The sequence below is a fragment of the Buteo buteo genome, chromosome 7, assembly GCF_964188355.1.
Source record: "Buteo buteo chromosome 7, bButBut1.hap1.1, whole genome shotgun sequence".
Classification (NCBI taxonomy): domain Eukaryota; kingdom Metazoa; phylum Chordata; class Aves; order Accipitriformes; family Accipitridae; genus Buteo; species Buteo buteo.
In genome coordinates this window covers 43,409,407-43,428,045 of record NC_134177.1, presented here as the reverse complement: position 1 = coordinate 43,428,045, position 18,639 = coordinate 43,409,407, and the positions used below count along the sequence as shown (strand labels likewise).

The 18,639-nt window shown below is 53.2% G+C and overlaps 3 protein-coding genes across 3 annotated transcripts in view; 1 reads left to right on the top strand and 2 right to left on the bottom strand.

Moving 5' to 3' along the window:
• VPS53 (VPS53 subunit of GARP complex) overlaps positions 1–8,340 on the bottom strand; it is a 69,361-nt gene extending 61,021 nt beyond the window's left edge. The window contains exons 1-4 of the mRNA XM_075032888.1: positions 8,237–8,340; positions 5,322–5,402; positions 4,164–4,213; positions 3,276–3,342 (exon numbers count right to left, since the gene is read on the bottom strand). Of these exons, the coding sequence (XP_074888989.1) occupies positions 3,276–3,342; positions 4,164–4,213; positions 5,322–5,402; positions 8,237–8,320 (282 nt within the window). The 5' untranslated portion in view covers positions 8,321–8,340. The remainder of the gene's footprint in view (positions 1–3,275; positions 3,343–4,163; positions 4,214–5,321; positions 5,403–8,236) is intronic.
• A 163-nt stretch (positions 8,341–8,503) lies between these two features.
• Positions 8,504–14,578, top strand: TLCD3A (TLC domain containing 3A). The gene is made up of 5 exons (XM_075032887.1): positions 8,504–8,797; positions 9,305–9,388; positions 11,470–11,683; positions 11,878–11,973; positions 12,476–14,578. Exons 1-5 carry the CDS (start codon positions 8,676–8,678, stop codon positions 12,743–12,745), a joined length of 786 nt encoding a protein of 261 aa, XP_074888988.1. The 5' UTR covers positions 8,504–8,675; the 3' UTR covers positions 12,746–14,578.
• Positions 14,579–15,014: 436 nt separating this feature from the next.
• On the bottom strand, positions 15,015–18,455 carry GEMIN4 (gem nuclear organelle associated protein 4). Its single transcript, XM_075032886.1, has 2 exons — positions 18,428–18,455; positions 15,015–18,328 (listed from the first exon to the last, which is right to left on the bottom strand). The coding sequence occupies exons 1-2, from the start codon at positions 18,435–18,437 to the stop codon at positions 15,126–15,128; spliced, it is 3,213 nt and encodes a 1,070-aa protein (XP_074888987.1). The 5' UTR covers positions 18,438–18,455; the 3' UTR covers positions 15,015–15,125.
• Positions 18,456–18,639: the final 184 nt, after the last annotated feature.

Here is an 18,639-nt window from a genome sequence, read left to right as displayed (position 1 = left end):
TGTTTATGAAAACTATTATTTAGTCTCCAGACAAGAACAGCTCCTCTAGCTCCAGCACCACGCAGTCACGCAATTCTGGCAAACGCTGATTACAGTTTGTACCACCAGTTGTTAGGACAGAATGTGACTGAAGGAAAGACGCTTTTGTAAAACACCTTCCAGGTCCAATCTTGCAATAAATACACAGTGTCTTGAGCTCCCACCAGAATTCAAGCAGCTACAACATCAGAGTTCATATGCATTTTTATTTACAGCACACACTTTCAAGAATATGACAGATTGCATCGTTCCTCTCGGGTCTCGGTGTGTCAAGGGATGGGGATGGAAGTAAGTCAAAAGACAGGAATGGCTTTTTCAAAAGCTAGTCTGCTGCAAGTACTGTGTACTACAGGCTATAGACATCTCATATGCTAAGAAAGCATTATAAATGGGAAAAGATATCTGAAGAGTAAACTTTTTGCTGTGGCTAGTTTTAAGCTTTGTTTCAAACCTATTGCAAAAGCTGGTTGCTAACTGTTTCTTTATTAATCAAGGGTGGTTTGCAGTTCTGCTTACTATGAAAAAATGCAATAACAATCTTCATCCCAGGCTTCCTAAGAGAGAGCTTCACAGGATAACACTATCTATCCATGTGCATATGCTTCAATCAAATTCAGCAGGGAAATATTGGTCTTGAGGACACAAATTTCCTACAAATTTAATAAGAACAGAAGATCAGTAGATGAAAGAACCTAATTTTATTGTGGGACTAAACTACAAATTACTACCAGAAAAGGTTAAATAAGGAAAAAAAGCCCCTTTCAGTAGCACTGACTCCCTTCCTAGCAGAGCACTGACTTGTCTTAAAGGCACCCTGCCTTCTGTTGTTTCGAAACAATTTCTTACCATACATTGCAAAACAAAACCTTTCCTCTCAAAGTGGGAGAAGCCAGGCCTCTTGCTCTATAAAAACTTAACATTTCTAAGCGTCCTTGATTCCACTGATATGCTAGTAAAACAAAGGCACTCTTCCACACAGGAACAGGCGGGTGAAGCTGAAAAGCAAGGTTTTCACCCACACAATTGGGTGTCAACAGGGTGGTCATGTGAAAAAGGCTGCCTCACTCCCCCAGCTAGCACACAGAATACACCACTCTGAGAAGGCAGTGCAGGGGGTGACAGGAAGAGCAAAAGTTTCTTCTAGGTTTCCTCTGTTTGGTTCTGGGGAGACAAATATAAAATTTCATCTCAAACTGAAATGCAATTCAAGCATTCCCCAGCACTGTAAAATGACCTCCTCTGCTGCGGATCCCTCCAACCAGCTAACATGCAAGGCCTGAGCTTGCTCACGCTCCTTTACTGCTTTAAACTTCAAGACCCAGCTGAGTCCTACCACTCTAACAGTCTGGTTCCAGCAATTCACATATGAAATGCACATACAAGTGCAAAATGGTGGACTTGGATTAGAAACTCAAGAAAAAAATAGCTTGCAGCATTTCAGAGTCAAACAATTTTTCTTACCAGAGAACTAACACTTCCAATAATTGAATAGTTTCAGTATTTGTTAGGATCTCTTAAAGTAAGAAACAACTGTTACACTTCTGGGAGACTGTCTGGCTTTAGCCCATGCAGTCAGTTCGTGCAACTGCAAGCTCTGGTGTCTGTCTAAAAGTCTGCCTTGCAAAGCAGCAGAGAGGGAAAATTCACAGCTAAATACAGGAATATTTGTGATTAACTGCAGCTCCAGGCCGCTTGAAAGATACCCTGTACAGACACACCACATACACATGCATGTTTCAAGGTTTTTACTTGGACAGGAGTTTAATTGGTTCCTTTACAACCAAACTAAATGAAGGGCTACACAGACAGACCTGCCTCCCCAGTACTTCAGAGCAGGATACTGTCCAAGTCCATCTGTACGTGCTTTGGAGAACTTCAAAGGTATTAAAGAATGAGAAAGCACAGACATAAGGCAAAGCTCTAAACAAAGCTCGCCGAATCTCCACAGCACAAAGACACTTTTGTTATCCTGCAAGCACAGCTGACCGTGGCACCGCTTTTGTTCACCTCTCACCACGTTCATCCTTGGGACCTGCAAGTCCTGAGGCACTCCAGGCAATTCCCAGCCACAGCTCTTCTTGATCGTGCTTTTTTCTGGTCTTCTCTGCATTTGTCACCTCGAATGAGCCCAAAAGGCTACAACAGCACCAGGTTTCCAATCATATCCAAACTCTAAGTACTGCACTAGTTTCCACTCCCTCCTCAATTTCTACAATTGCCTCCCCACTTGATTTCTTGTCTTATCCCTGCACAGTGATTACAGGCAGCACCACTCCTAGATATGCCACATCCCAAGCACATCCCCAGTTTAATAGCAGTACTCAGGCAACCAAGCAAGTATTAAACTAGTTCTGCTAGGAGAGGTAAGCATCTCACATTTTTTTGAAAGCAATACAAAGGCATAGATAAGTTAAATAATTCACTCCAGGCCACTGACTCTGTGGCAGAGGTAGGGTTAAGAAATATATGGCAATGGCTACCGCAGCAAGAAGTGGGAAATACAGCCAACCATGCTGGTGAAGGAATGACTACCCCATCCCACAAAACTAGCCTTAAATGTGGTATTAAAAGATGAGTCAGTGTTGACACTGAAGAAAGCAGCATGATTGATGATTCAAGGCATTAATGTTCCTGGTGTAAAACAGAACAGACACAGGAAATACAGCAGCACTGGGTGATACCTGAAAATCAGATTAACACATGGACCAAGCTCAGTGTTCACAAACACTGCAGCCATGGCCGTGCTGTTCAATAGTGTACTCAGAGCAAACACATCTGTCAAGCAAAAGACAAGTGAAAACCTGGTAGCTGAATAAGACATGCAAGATGAACTGGTAGTCAGTCATCAGGCTTTGTCACTAGCAACACAGGATGTTTCGGCAAACAACCTCGTTAAAAGGCTAAACAGCCTTTTATTGATCCTTACTCACTAGCAAATGCGCTTGTACCAATTTAATCCTGTTTGGTTTATCATTAGTTTCAGAGTAGCACAACCGCAAGCCTCCTGGTTTTGATTTTGATTTTTAAATCAATTTCTCATTCACTTCCCTTTGGAGGGTGATCAGAAAGCAGGCTAGAACAGCTGTTGAGTGAGCAGCTCACAAAGTCATTAGTGTAAGAGACAGCAGAAACACCTCCCTAACAATAAAAGTGGGTTTCTGCCTGCCAGAGCCATTCCTGAATTTATCATCGCAAGCTGAGAACCCTTGGCATTACCGGAGACAAGATGCACATACCTGCCTGCCATCCTGTCCCACGTTGGTCTGTCCTCTCACTACAGTTCGAATGTTGTCATCCAACCTCCTGGAGAAAGAACCTATAATGTCAAACTCATTCTCTACATGCCTGATCCAAACAACTATGGGAACCTTGAGAGCTACAGAACAGATTTAAAATAAAAAAGCTGGTGCTACCAATGCTAAATTCACCTTTTTTTTTCCTTCTCTCTCTGTAGGACATCACTATCTTACATAATTTAAAACTTCTGTTGCAAAAATAAAAACCCATTTCCTAATTTAATCAGGGTTTATTGCACTTCTCTTCCTTTAAGCAATATTGTCAGTTTTCCCTTGTCCGTTTTCATTTCCACTTTCCACATATTAAAGTGCTGTCTCAATCATTTCAGGTTGATAATGCCAGACTGCACAGAAAATTTAAGTATTTCCTGCAAAATTATATTTATTTTGTACTTTTAGTACCAATAATGACAATAAAAAAATATAAAATGAGAGGTTTTACAATTGCTATTTTGACCTCACAAACAGAATAAATTTTCAGCAACCAAATCTTCTGGGTAGTTTGTTCTCTCACCTTTCAGACTGTACTAAAATTTGGTACTTGTTGATTCTCGGTTCATTGTTTTTTCAAAGCTTTACTTTGCAACGCATCAGCTAAAATAACTGAAAGGTACATAATATACAAGAGGGGCAAAGTATAAAAAAGAATTATAATTACAGGGAGTCATTTTTGTCTCTGTCCCACTATTGGACTTGAGGCTGATCATATTCGTGCCTTTCAAGCAAATGAATTCCTATCAGCTAAACTGCAAAGGCTGTATTTATGAAGCCTCGGTGACAACTAGACTACTCCCTACCTGAGATGCAATAAAATGGAGGAACATTTACCTTATTTTCAATCTGATTTTGTTCACAACCTCATCGATGTTCGCCAAAGACTACAACATGAAAAAAAACCAAAGATAAGTGAAATGGGGAACCTTTTACTGCGATGCACATCAGCTGTGATACCTAACACTTTCTCACGTGTGGCACTTTACAAAGAGGAAAACAATGACTCTGTTTTCCAGATGGAGGAACTGAGACACACGGCAACTTCGCTGCTCCTCAGGTCATATAATGAAGACCAGCAAAAGACAGGGCAGGCCAGGGTGCAGCCCTGCAGGTCCCACAGGCTCCCCGCTTCCCACCCAGCCCCGAGCAAGCAGGCTGCCCTGAGCCCTGCCTTGTCTGCAGAACTGCTCCAGAAACACCGTGGATGACAGTGACCTCCAGTGGGCAACGGGGACAGAGCCTTCGCCTTCCCTGGGCAGAGACCCTCCTGCAGAACCCGGACACACAGCACACGGGGTGGAGGAGGCCTGGCTGCTGCCGGAGCTGTAGTGGGGGTATTGCAGGGGAAATAGCTCTCCACTACTGGCAAAGGGAAAAAAAGCCAAGCCAGCACCACCAGCAAATTAACTAGAAACAGCTGAAAGCCCAAAAAAGCTAGTGCTGCAGGGGATCTTAAACATGGTAGATGTTGGAGCTGCCTCACAACCCAAACTTCAGCTGCAGAAATACCTCCTTTTTGTAATAGATTAGTCCAAAACTGCCCCTGGGGCTCATCTGGGGAAGACAAAGTATGGATATGAGCCCATGGCAATCTCATTCTTCAAATCTCAAAAGAAATAATAGGTTTCAAACATGGATGACTCTCCAGTGACATTTCACAGGCAACACCGCCTTATTTAGCTGAAACCCCTGAGGATTCATCAATGATTAATACACAGCAAGTTATGAAATTTACTGCAAGAGAAACCTCTCTATAGAAAACTAATTTATTTCTACAGATCAAAGCAGGACTTTTACTGCAGCGAGTACTTTGGATGGAAAGAAACTACACAATAACAGTGAAACCCATGAGATGCGAATTTAAGAAGTGATTGTTATAGTCTTGCTACCTGTGCTACTGTTTAAAAGAAAAGGCTTGGGTACAGGTTTAAACAAGCCTTCAGTCATTTACTATCAGGTTACCCCTCACGCCATGCTGTGAGCACTACTTACTTGCTCAGTGGGAAAGAGAGTATTAATATACTCCACAGCATTGAAATCTGCTCTGTCCAGTGGATCTTGGCTGGGAAATACCTGAAGAGAGGGAGGAAAACAAATACAATCAACAATACATCACCATTAATTTCTGTAACTTTACAGAGTACCTACTGCTTCTAATTACTCAGCATCCACTTCTGATTACATTTCACAGCACTGTTCTAACAAGCATGCATGGAGAGCAGTCAGCCCTCTGCCCAGGAGTAAAACACCTACATGCTCTGTAGGTCTCTGACCTATTAAAATTCCTGTGGGTATCAGCCTGGGTAAACAGATAATATACACATGTGCTTCCACATACAGCCCCAGCACAATCGATGCTGTGCAAGGAATTCCCCAGACACACAAGCCGTTAATTATGCATCCCAAACCATTCTGATGCTTTTGCCATTGTCTGGAAATGAACCTCCATGCTGAGGCATTGCCCTTTTCTTTGCCTGGGCTTTGCGAGGCCCCATGGTGAGAGATAGAGGATTTGCTTTTCACAGCCATGTACTAGGAAATGAATTAAAAAAATGGTTGTACAAGTTCTCTGGAGACTTGGGTTTGCCACTTTCACATGAAAAAGAGGGAGAGAAACAGAATCTGCGAATTATTCTTCCTACCCACAGAAAAGGGAAAAGAGCAGCTGTGGTGCAAACAAATCTCATCTCTCCTTGGAAGTAGCTCAAACGATGCAAACGCAGCTGCCAGGCTTTGCTTTTTGTCCCCACAGACTAAAATATGCTGCTTTCCCTTCTCTGCTACCATATTTGTTCCACGTTTATAGAGCCATCAGCTCTGCACTCCATGGTCAAAACCCTGCCTAGCTCACACCCCAGCATCACCTCTGCAGGTCACCCTGGTCACACGCAGCATTCACATCGTTTTACACATTTTGCAGCACGAAAGCAGTGGGTTTGTGAGACCATTTAAAGGAGAGCAACTTCTCCCTGAAATAGGCCTCTTCAGCAGCTTTCCCAAAGCTACTCCTGTGGCCAAGGAGAAGCAGGCAGCAGTTAAATATGCATGAGGCCACGCCCGAGTGAGGAAGATGCTCTGACATTAGCCCACTGCAAAAGCGCAGTTGCAGCATCACAACCAGCCTGCCCTGCTCTGGGGTCAAAACTGCAGCTTCAATTAATCCCGAATCTCCACAAGCATCAAGAGCAGCTGAAGCAAGCGGCCAGATGGAAGATAAAGGCTAATCAGGAACTCCACTCTCAAACTGCAGATAGAGATCAATGCTGCAGGCACCTATACCAGCTAAAGAAGTTGCTACTCCTAGGTCTTTGTCACAACCCATTAACCAGAAATGACTACCCCATGTTTGGTGGAGCACCAGTCTTTGTTTGCTCCCTACCCCTCTTCATGTAGAAGTCAGCTGAGCCAGTTCTGCTCATTTAACCAGGACCTGGCAGGTTTTGCCCAAATCTGATTAAGGAACACACACAGGAACAAGATTATTGGGTTGGAAAGTGCCAGTAAGGAAGTGACAGTGTCATCCTCAACATCTCCCCTTGCTCAGGATGTGAATATCTGCCTACAGTCTTATTACCTGTTAAAATAACTCAGCCAGAGATATGGTGGATTGTCCACTGCTCAAAACCTCAAGCCAAGACTGTCTCTAAAAGACATGTTTTACCTCGAAGAGACATTTTCTGCTTGACGAAAATGTCACTAGGTAACTCTCTTTGGTTGTATAATGTTATAAATCACACTGGGCTTTTCTGGCTTTTAAACATACAGGCTCTGTAAAGTGCAGAGGATTCTTTTTCTGGACAAGTTCCAAGTCTCCTTTAGAAGGTGGCATTTAATTTAGCAGTTCTCAAGGTTTCAGCAAAAACTACTCAATGGTTTACAGCCAGGTGTGCCAACCCCATGCAAAGACAAGAGTACGTGGGATATCTCTTTCTTTGGAGCAGTAATATTCCAAAGCTGGCACAGCACCCACAGAGAAACTGCACTACCTTCCTCACCTTCTGGCGACGGGCTCCCTTGAGATGCTGTGCCAGCTACCACGGTTTGCCCTAGTTCTTTGAGGAAAGCCACCAAAAGTGATCCGCAAGCCTCAACACTCAAGAAAGTGTGAAAACTTATTTGAGCGATATTTTAAGAGACAGCTGCTGTTGCTGTCCACAGACTTCTACTACAAGAAAGAGCTCTTCAGATGGGAGGGTTGGCTGAAGTCAGTGCGAGCGCAGTCAGACTCCAACGAACTCAAGATTTTACCCCAGGTTCTCACTGACTTTTGCTGGGCTCCAAGTGCCACAAAGGGTTTCAGGGAACATTGAAGGACTTGAGCTGGAACCTAATATTGATCACCAAAGTCAAGCCAAGACATTTAGATTATCCTGCCTTCAACTGAGTCACGGGCCATTTGACTCCATTAAGATGCTTTACATACTGACTAACAATATTCAATTAGAAGACAGAGAACAGGCACGCCCGGCTGCAGAACAGTCAATGCCCCACGTTCATCAGTGATGGGAAAACAATTAAATGAGATGTGCTCAGCTGAGGCCGACCACAAGGACCACCCCTCGCACTGCGGGGGAAGGTGCCAGCCCCCCAGCACTAACGGGACCCGGGGGACCCAGGCCGGCGCAGTCCCAGGACACCGGCAGAGCCCGTCCCGTCCCCTCCCGGGGGCCAAGGGGCTCTCCCCCCACGCTTGGAGGGGCTGCATCCTCCTCCAAGCACGGCCAGCTTGGGGCTTCCCGGGGCCCAGCAGCGGAAAGCCCGGAGCTCGCTGAGGGAGCCCGCCGGGGCCCTCACACAGCGGGCACCGGGCCGCGCCCACACCCGGCCCCTCACCAGAGGGGACCTCACCTCGCCCCGCCCCGGGGCCCAGCCAGCCGCCCGGCCTCCCGCCCGGCCCCACGGCAGACCTGCTCGATGGCGGCCTGCACGGCGGGCGCCAGCTCCAGAGCCGCCTCCAACCCGGCCGCCAGCTCCGGCTCGTCCTCCTCCATGGCGGCCCGCCGCTTCCGGGCCGCGCGGCACGCCGGGAGACGAGAGGACACACCCCCTCCCCTTCCCGCGCCACAGCACCGGCCCTCGGGGGCGGGGCCCGGGGGGGGGGGCGTGGTCTCGCCTCCCGGTGTGGGCGTGGTGTCCCCTCCGGGGGGCGGGGTTTGCACCGGGAGGGGGCGGGGCCTGCCGCCCGGCGGTGCGGGGCGCGTCCCGGCGGCGGGGCCGGTCGGTCGGTGCGGAGCCGGAGCCGGAGCCGGAGCCGGAGCCGGAGCCGGAGCCGGAGCCGGAGCCTCCCGCCGCCCGGCCTGCTGTTGACAAGCGGCGGCGGGAGGTAACGCGGCGACGATCGTCCCCATGTGGCGAACGCTGGCCCTCGCCTCCGCCTTCTTCCCGGGGCTCTTCGCCCTCTGCATCCGGTTGCTGCGCTGGGCCGCCCCGGGATGGAGCCTCAAGGACCGCATCCTCCTCAGCGGCAGGTACGGGCGGGACCGGCGGGAGGCGTTCCGCCACCGGTTACCCGTTCACGGCGGGCAGGGATCGATAACGGGAGACGGAGCGATCCGGACCGCCCAAAAGCACCGAGCCCCGGCGGCTGGGAGCCGGTACCCGGGAGGAGGGGGGTTGCCCCGACCCCAGGAGTCCCGAGCCCGCACCCTACGAGGGGAGCAGGGACCGGTAGCTCTGCCCGCGGGGAACCAACGGGCCGGGGTTACCGGTAATCCACGGGGGTGGAAGGGACGAGACCTGGAAACGAGCCCCCGCCGCCTTCACCGGTACGGCCACCCTGGCCACGTCCCGGGGAGCCCCGGGCGCGGGGGGCTGAGCTCCTCCTCGCCCTGACAAGGTTTTCGTGGTGTGCACGGAGTAGGCGTCTAAGTGCTACCGGCTCTCCTGGTGCAACCGGGCCGCGGCCAGCAGCCCCGGTCCTCGGCCCTTCTGGGGTGACATTTGGGGTGACCCGTTTCTTCTCTTCTCGGTTTCAGGTTGGTGTCGACGGTCCAAGCCACGATGGCAACGGTGTCGGGGATCACGGTTGTCCTTAACTGCAAGGACGTGGTGTACGACAGGTAATCCGGCGCCCAGGCGAGGAGCACGCGGAGGCTGTGCCCGGCCAGCTCGCTGCTGGAATGTTTTATGCCAAAGGCTTGCACGTACAAAGGGGAGAGGAAAACCAGTTTCATGTTCCTCTTTTCTCCCCTTTGGGTGAAGGGTTGGGCAACGGCACTGGCCGTACACCCCCTGGAAAGGCGCTGGCTTGTTCAGTGCGCTCAGACCTGGGGCCGATCTGCCAGCACGGAGGGTCTCGTCCTCAGGATGGGCTATAACGTGGGCCCATAGATGGGCAAAAAAATAAAGACATCATCACTTCTAAAGGGGTAGGGAGTCTCCTTGCTGGAAGCTGAAATTGCTCACGAGCCAAGCAGACCTAGCGAGATCTGATTTTAGAGGTGCATCACCTTCAACTGTGCCAAATGGATTCTGGAGTCCAGAAATGAGAAGATCAGTATGGAGTTTGCTCTGAAAGAAAATCACATCGCCTTGCCCTCAGTGCTCCGAGATAAACTGCCCCAGAAATGGCTCTCAGCAGGAGTGATAGCACAATCTGGGTCAGAAGAATTAAAAACAGAGCTATTATCCAGAATAGCAGAGAAAATTGTAGGAGGGAAGGCTATAATTATGCTGGGCTGGAATTTGACCATCACACACCAGATTTTAGGGTGATGTTGAGGGAGGGCTGCCCTCTCGGTCATGGCAGACTTGCCTTTAATACACAGGTGTGAAATGTCCTACCTTGCTCTAGATAGTGAGATCTATCCAAATTGCTCGGTCCTGCTCAACACAGGCAGTCTAATGAGTTACCTTTTTGCTCTAAAATAAAACATCTGCTGTGTAGATAGGGCGGGTGATAAATCCCAGACCCACACGGAGGGAAGGTGCTGCCAGCAGCCCTCCTTCTCCCCGGAGCTGTGCGCTTGCCCGGGTGCTCTCAACACCGGCAGCTCCATGCGAACACTTTGTGGTCAGAGACCCAGATTTTCTTTCAATCTGGAGGAAATACAGCCCAGTGCTCAGCAGGGAAGGCTTCGGAGAATGACAGCAAGACAGAGAGCCGGGAAGCATCACAAAGGTTGCAGTAAAATTTGCCAATTTATTTACACAGGCAGACAATCATTTTATTGCTGGCACTATAATTGCCCTCCAAAGCCCTGGGCAAGTTTTGCAAACACAATAGCTGGTCACTTCCCCTCCCTGCTTTACATCACTTACATCTTTCTGTCTGGAACAGGAATGCATGCAACAAATTTTTTCTTGAGATGGCAGGAGAGCAAAAGCAGATTTTTTTGGGGCCTCAAGCTACATTTCTTTAAGCAGCAGCGTAGGGTGGGTTTTGTTTTTTTTTTTTTAATCGGTGTGATTTCACTCAGGACTTTTTAAGGAGCCCAATCTCCCTGCAGAGCAGGGCTTGCTGCTGCCTGGATTGTGCAACCAGGATTCTGACATGCTTTGGGAACAGGCAGCTGCCTGCAATTATTTCCCAACAGACAAACGTCTCGCGGGGGTTTATTGCCTATATTAGATATTTTGCACTTCACTCTCCCAAGTCCAGGCCAGGCATCTCTCGTTAACTCTGAGATTGCCGGGTGCTTTCCAACTGCTCCCTGAGTTAGGCAGCCAGCCGAAGCAGCGTGGCAGGCAGAAAGGACACAGTCTTGGAGCTTTTCTCCTACCAAGCATCAGCTCTGGGTGTCCCAGGGCTTAGGGGAGAAGATTACCTGCTGCAGAGGTCTTGGATTAGCGCTGGATCCTGAGCGGTGCTGTGCCCCCAGCCCGCACGGCAAACACCGGGCTGTAGGGCTAATCAAGATCCTCTCGTTAGCGCCGTGTTTGTGCTTGGCTGGGCCGAGCTCGGTGCCTGGCACGGCCGAGCGCGAAGCGGGGGCCGCGCCGAGGAGGCGTCCTCCGCGCGTACCAGGTACCTTTTCTCCGCTGAGCCAAATCGAGTTAAATTTCGACACCTCTCCGCTTACCATCAGCTTCAAAACCCGCCGCTTCCATTTCAGACCGAAAGGCTCTCTTCCACCTTTTAGAGCATCGCGAGGCGCTCGGAGCCGTTGCGATGCCTCTGCGTGTGCTGCTCCTCCCTTAGGCACTGGCTGGCCGTAGAGTACGTCTGGGTCCTCGTTCCCTACATGACCTACGACATTTACGTCATGTACCTCTGCCACTGGCACAAGAGCCGGGACAGGGGAATCGCGGAGAAGAAGCATTCGCTGGCCAGCGTGTGGAGCTTCCTCCTGCAGGAGCGGCTGATGGTGACTCACCACCTCTTCATCCTCATCGTGCTCACCCCCATCACCCAGGTAAGGGCCGGGCACGGCTGCTGCGAAGCCCACCCTCGCGAGGAACCCCGCGATCAAGGGTTTGCGATCGAGGCTGCGTCTGGCAAAAGCATCTTTGCTGGTCGGGGAGCCCGTGACCCCCTGGAGATGCTCGGGGTGAGCTCCCGGCCACCTCTCCGGGAAGGCCCCATGCTCACTGCTGGCTTTATTTGCAGCACTTCAGGGGAGAGCTGGGGGACTTCTTCGTGGGCTGCATCTTCATAGCAGAGCTGAGCACGCCTTTCGTATCGCTGGGCAAAATCCTCATGCAGGTAGGTGAGGAGGGACGGGGCTCGGGGCTGGGAACCCCACAGCACTTCGTGCCCTTTCCCTGCCCTTCGCCATCCGCCCCCCTTCACGTAGCAGCTGGGCTGGGGGTCTTGGAGGGGGGGGGGCAGCCCCCCAGCTGTAACGCCAAGTTCCCCCACAGTGCTGCCTCCAGTTAGGTTCCCATCCCTTTCCCCCCGTAAGCAGCGTGCCCAGTGGCATCCCCAAACTGGGGGCTGTGCCCTGTCCTAGCGCTGCCCTCTCCTGTCTGTACTTCTCCCTGCACCACGGTCCCTCCTGCCCCAGCCCTCTGCCCCCCACGCCTCCCTTCTCCCTGCCTTTCTCCGTCCCTTCCCACGCCGCTTTCCAGCCCCCTCCAAAATGCTCCCCCTCACCCGTACCTCCTGGGTGCTCGTCCCCATGCTCCCAGCGCAGTCGGTGCCCGAGGAGCAACGGGATGCTGCTCACCCAGCGCCCACCCCACGCTCGCCTTTCTTCCTCCCCCAGCTGGAAATGCAGGACACGCTCCTGCACAAGGTGAACGGGATCATCATCCTGGTGACCTTCTTCCTCTGCCGTATTCTCCTCTTCCCCTTCATGTACGCGGCCTACGCCAGGCAGGTGGGAATCCCCATTTACATGGTGCCTTTCCGCATCCCCCTGCACTGCAACATAGCCAACGCCTCCCTCATCGCCCCCCAGCTCTACTGGTTCAGGCTCATCTGCCGCAAAGCCGCCCGACTCTACGGCAGCTCACCCGCCGACAAAAGCAGATAACGGCCGGCAGCCCAGCGCGGGGGCTGGAAAAGGGTCACCCCCCCCCCCCCCCCTCCGCCAGCTCTTTCGCCTTCGCTGCCAGCACCGTGGGGAGCAGAGCGGCGGAAGCAGCGATGCCGTCGGGCTTTTTTTAGCTGGAAGCAGCCTCTCCGTCTCCACCGCTGTGCCAGGCAGCGCCAGCCTGGGCTAGGAAGGCTTTCTTCCCACACCGCTCCAGTGCCTTGTGTCCTCCCACCCGTGGGAGCTGGGATAGGAGCCAGCCCATAAGCACGACATTCCTTCTGGGATTCAATACTGGCACTGAACTAACAGTTACAAGAGAGGGGTTTGTTACAAGGGCTGACGCCAGACACCGGCACTGAGCTCGGCAAGGCACGAAGGAGCTTACGGCCCCGGAGGCAGCAGCGGAGGTGATGCTGGAACGCGCCCAGCCCCACGCAGCAGCACCGGGGTCTGGGGGAGACGCGTGCCGAATCTGCCGCAGCCCCGACTCGCTCTGGTTTACAGCCGCCAGCTGAGAGCAGAGCCAGGCCCCGGCACGGTTCTGCACAGCCTGTTCCTGACCTTTACCGACTTCGCCTCTACGCTACAGCTGCATTCGGCCTCGTACCTCCCACTGCTGCTGGGCTCAAACTCATTTAAGACTCCACTTAACCCAAAGGTGCTTTTCACTACAATCGCTGGTGTCTGTGGCTGACAGTCCCAGGCGAGGGTGTCTCTGGTGTCCCCAGCAGGCTGGGGCGAAGAGAAGCTCACACCAGGATAGAGGAACGGTTACGCCGTCTCAGAGCGATGCTGGCAGGGCAGAGCGCCCACGGCTGAAGGGCAGGATGAGGACAGGAGACTGCTAAGTCCCCGTCTCTGGGCACTATGCAGAGCCCTGTGTTGGCAGGGGATGCAACTTTCAACCCCCTCCCCTAACTGCAGCTGCTTCTGTCTGCTCCGCATCCCCGCAGTGGGTATCTGAAAGCCTGAATGGCTTTCACGCTGCCCTGCTCTCCCTCCAGCCGACACCAGCAACCCTGGCAGCACCCTGTGGGTACCAGTACAGCCCGAGCTCCGGTCATAACGTCCATCCCGCCTGCCCCATCCCAATCCCCCACGAGGTGAAATCTGCCAGGGGCCGGCAGAGAAGGAACCGGGTCAGTGGAAGAGGAACCAGCAACCCCAGAGCAGGGCGCCGAGCTGTGTCCTTCACCAGTTCAGCCCATTTCCACCGTCAGTCACAGCAAAATGGCTACAGCCTTCCCAGCCCGCCCTGCACCATAGGATTCACAAGCCTTGCGGGTACGTGCAAGTCAGCAGCAGTTCAGTTCCTTCCCTGCAGCCAGCGTGAACCAGGGCAGCCACCTCCTCCCTGCAGCCTCCCACACTTGCCTGGGGGTCCCCTGCTCCAGGGCAGGTACTGCACCAGTGTGGCCCCAGTAGCCCCCCCTGCAGCCACTCGTGCCCAGAGCTCCGTGGCCGCTCTGTGCCTTTCCTTCTGGCTAAAAACACGCCTGAGCTCTGGGAGACCTGGTTCTTTTGGGTGTTGGATCTTGTCCCAGCCACAGCTGTATTCTGGAAAGAGTAAAATAAAGGGCCTCTTCCAACACGCGGTCAGTTATTGCAGAAACACTACTGTTACATTAACGATCGAGACCAGCTGATGTTATAAACCGCTTGCAACCTGTTACAGATGTTTGTATCTCACTGTTTTCGTTGCAAATAATATGCCTTACGTAAGGACCAAAAAAAAAAAACCCAACCACCAATGAGGCATCTCAGTTTGCACTAACACTGCCGTATTTACTATCAGGAGACTAATAAAGATTTCCTTTCTGAGTCACACCACTGGATGTCTCTCCCATGTGCCATTCATTTCTGGGTGGGGGATGTTAACACACGAGGTTGGTGTTGCACCCCCACCTCCGGGCAGGAGCAACGCACACATATTTCCAAAGGTTCCTGCCTGTCCCAAACTCACCCAACTCGCTTCCCAGCCTCTGGCAGCACATGGTGAACTCAGCAATCCGCCCACAACTAGGAGAGGACTGGCGGCAGGAGAGCCGGAGGGAAACGATTTCCCTGATGCCAGAGGCTGCCGGGCTCTCTGTATAAATCCAGATCGCCAACAGCCAAGGCTGGAGCCACAGGACCAGCAGCTCGGCTCAGGAATGGTTGCGTCCACAGCTATTCCCGCTGGAAACTTAAAAATGGGTAGGAACAACCACTCTCTTACACAGCCCCTTCACTGCTTAGGTTGGAAGAAAACACAGGAGGGGCGAAGTAAGTTCAAAAGAGAAAAATAGATAGGGTTTATTACAGATCTTACAACTTTCCATGTAAGGGGTCCCCTGAGGCAGGGTCAGCGCTCTCCTCTGTCACCCTCTCCAGCTTCTCAAGCTGGCTCCCTGGCCGAGCAGGCTCCCAGCTTGCTGAGCTTCTGCAGGAGGGTGCCACGCAGCGCCTCGTCACTGACGTTGTCCGTGATGGACTCTAGGAAGTGCCTCTCGTTGGCTCTCCGCAGCGTGTTGCTGGGGGACGTATCGGCGCTGCTGAACGTCTCGTACTGCGAGAGGATCTCCAACGCCACCACCACCAGCGGCTCGCTGCATCCCTTCTCCGGCAGCATGGCAGCGACGTGCAGCAGGTGGCAGAACATCTGGATGCAGATGAAGGACACCTCCTGCGTGGAGGTCCCGTCCTCAGCGGGGTGCGAGGGGGGTCCTGCGGTGGTCTTGACCGAGCCCAGCAGGTCCGTCAGGCTGCCGCAGTACAGCTGGACCACGTGGAGCCAAGCCTCTGCCGGCAGCCAGGTGGAACAGCTGGAGCTGCAGAGGAGCTGGAAGCCCCGTAGGAAGAGCACGGAGAACTGGAGGTAGCAGGCAAACGGCCGGAGGTTGAGCAAGGGCATGTACTGCACGTACTCCAGCGTGTACGGCACGTGCAAGACTTGCCTCTGCAGCAGGTTTTCGACCACGTGCGCGAGCCTCTTCCATTCGCTGTGGCTGCACCAAGGGAGGACCTGAATGAGGGCCACCAGGAAGCCTTTGCTGAAAAGGTTCACTTCTTCAGGGTTGTCCACATTGACCGTGAGGAGCGTCAGCATCGTGTCCCTGAGTGCTGTGGACACGCAGCAGCACTCCATCCATGCCAGGAGCCCGCTGCCCGGTCCATAAGCCGGCAAAGGCTGGGACGTCCACTCGTCCTCAGGAAGCGTGCAGATCTCAAACAGCGTTGCCGGAACCTCGTTCTTGAAGTGGTCTCCATAAAGCTTCTTCAGCCGGAGACTGACGGTCCAGTCCAGTGCTGCCACCTTCCTGTGAAGCCAAGCCAGCGACTGGACCCACAGCTCAGGTGAGGGGGCAGTTTCTGGTCTTACCACCTCACAGAGCTGGCAGAGGATGTTCAGTATCAGGTCTTTGGTCTCCAGTGAAGGGAAGAGCTGGTCCCTAGGCTGATGCCAGTACTTTGTGTAACCGTCTAGAAGCTTGCAGAGGCTGAGGAGAAGCGGGAACGGGTGACAGGACTTGATCCAGTGCTCTTCTGGACAGGACTGTATCCCCAAAACCTTACTGAGGATCTGCAGGCTCAGCTCAATTTCAGCAGAGTCTGACTTCAAATAGGGAAGGACGAAGGCTTTGGTCACCTCTGCAGGTGACACAAGCGGGGTGCCTGAACTTGGCTGCATGAGAAAGGCCAGGAACTCAAGGAACTGCTCCTCTTCCCTCGCAGTGGAAAGCCTCCCCCATACTGCCTCCTCCAGACACCTCACCACCAGGCTGCGCGGCCTGCCTGGATCATCGTGCGTCTCCAGGAAACTCAGCGCTGGGAAGGAGCAGAGGATCTGCGCGAGGAACTGGTGTGCTCCTAGGTTGACTACAGCAAGATTACAAACCTGCTTCACTGTGGCCTCGGGGTACAGCAGCGTGAGCCTGGCCACAGAAGCCACAGCCCTGGCCAGGCCTTCATCAGATACACTCTTTGTGATCTGGTTGAAAGTCACGTTCAGATCCTCCTGGAACCCCTCTGCGACAACTTGTAAGTTCAGGGACAGACCTGGTCCGCCCCAGGACGCCAGGACGTCCGAGATCACTTTGTTTTTGTCGGTTAATGAAAGCTCAGTGTAACACTCCACGATGGCTTTGGTCACTTGCATCTGCAGCTCTCGGGCCTCCTTGTCTTGGCGGAACATGGCAAAGTTCACCAGCGTCTCCAGTAATTTCAAAACTAGCTCTGGTTTCTGGAAGAGAGCTTTGTTTTTCACAAGACAGTCAACCCAGTCCTTTGAAAAGGCCCAGGTCTTTTCAGATGCAAAAACAGAGCACATCTCCAGGTGCCGGTCCAGCTTTTGTTCAATGATTGTCATGGCAACTGAAGACATAAGGCTGGCGTCCAAATCCTTGCTCTTCAGGCTGGCACTGATCTCCTTGAGAAAGTCCTTGGTGATCTGTGTCAGCTCTAACACGACGCGTGTCTCATCTTCACCCAGGTCTCTAGTCTCTGAGAAGCAATCCAGGTTCTTCCCAAAGGTGGTAAGAGTGTCCAGGAGCCGGTAGCTCTCATAGCAGAGCTCCTCAGAGCCGTTCAGGGTGCCCTGCAGCTCTTCTCCCCAGGCATGCAACAAGCTGCAGAGAAGGTCCAAGCCAACAAAGAGCTCCTCACGAGAGAGCTTGGCCACGGACAAGAGGCTCATGCTTCTCTCTGCTTCCTTCACCTTCTCGTCCAGCCCCCTGTGGTGGAACTGGCTTTCGGTGTCGCTGGTCCAAAGGCTGACCACAGAGCTGACCTTGTCCAGGTATTCTGCAACAGGGAGGGGGCTGCCCTCTGGCTTTAGCTCAGTGAACACAGACAGCAGCTCCACCAGGTTGGCCAAGGCATAGCACCTCATGTGGGGCAGGGCGATGCTCCTGTAGGTTTGCTTTAACCCCTCTATCAGGACCATGAGCAGGCTGGTGGCAGTGGGGGAGCCGTTCAGAGAGCCAGGGTCACCCTTGAACCTCTTTGGGGGCTGGAGACCATCATCCAGAGAGGACTCACACCCATGCTGACGGATGAGAGCGCTGAACGCAGAGACTGTTGCGTCCTCCCGTCCCTCCTTGTGTTTCATCACCTCCCACCACACGTCCAAGAAGAACCTGATGTCCGACGGGGATGTCTCGCTGGCGATGTACTCCACCAAGCGCTCCAGCTGGCTCCAACGCAAATCCCGAGGCAGCGCCAGCAGCAGCTCCACGAAGAGCCGGGGCACGCCGAGAGCCTTGACGAGCTCAAAGAGGACGGTGTGATTAACGTCGGGGATCATCCTGCCCACCGAGAAGAAGTCGTCCTCCTTCCATCCCTGGTCCAGCGAGGTGGCCGGCGGGCCCGGCAGCAGGACTTTAGCCCAGACGATGGCCACGGCTTCCTTCTTCCAAAGGCTGTGCTGCAGCGGCGAAGGGCAGCGGGCCCCGATCTCCCCCAGGGCGTCGGTGATGGGGGGTCCCACGCGTGGCCAGTCGGTTTTGCGCAGCTCCCGCAGCGGCCGCGGCTGGGTCAGCCGGGCGGCCAGCAGGAACCCGCCGTGCAGGATGGCCGTCTCCTCGCACACGCCCCACGGTCCTGCGCGGAGACACCGTTACCTCGGACCGGTCCGACCCCCCCGTCCCCATCCCCGGTCCCCGTTCCCCGTTGTCCTGTCCCGTCCCGTCCCGCACCTACCGGGCTCCATGGCGGCGGCGTGACCCGCCGCCGGGTGGCGCGCTCTGACGTCAGCGCCCGCAGCCCCACCCCCGCCCGCAGCTCCACCCCCTCCCGCAGCGCCCCCTGGCGGCCCGGCGGTACCGCCGCCGCCTGCCCGCCCCCCCCCCAGCCCCGGTCCCCTTCCCGGGATTAATTTGCGCGCACGAAAATGGGAGAGAACCCAATTAAAA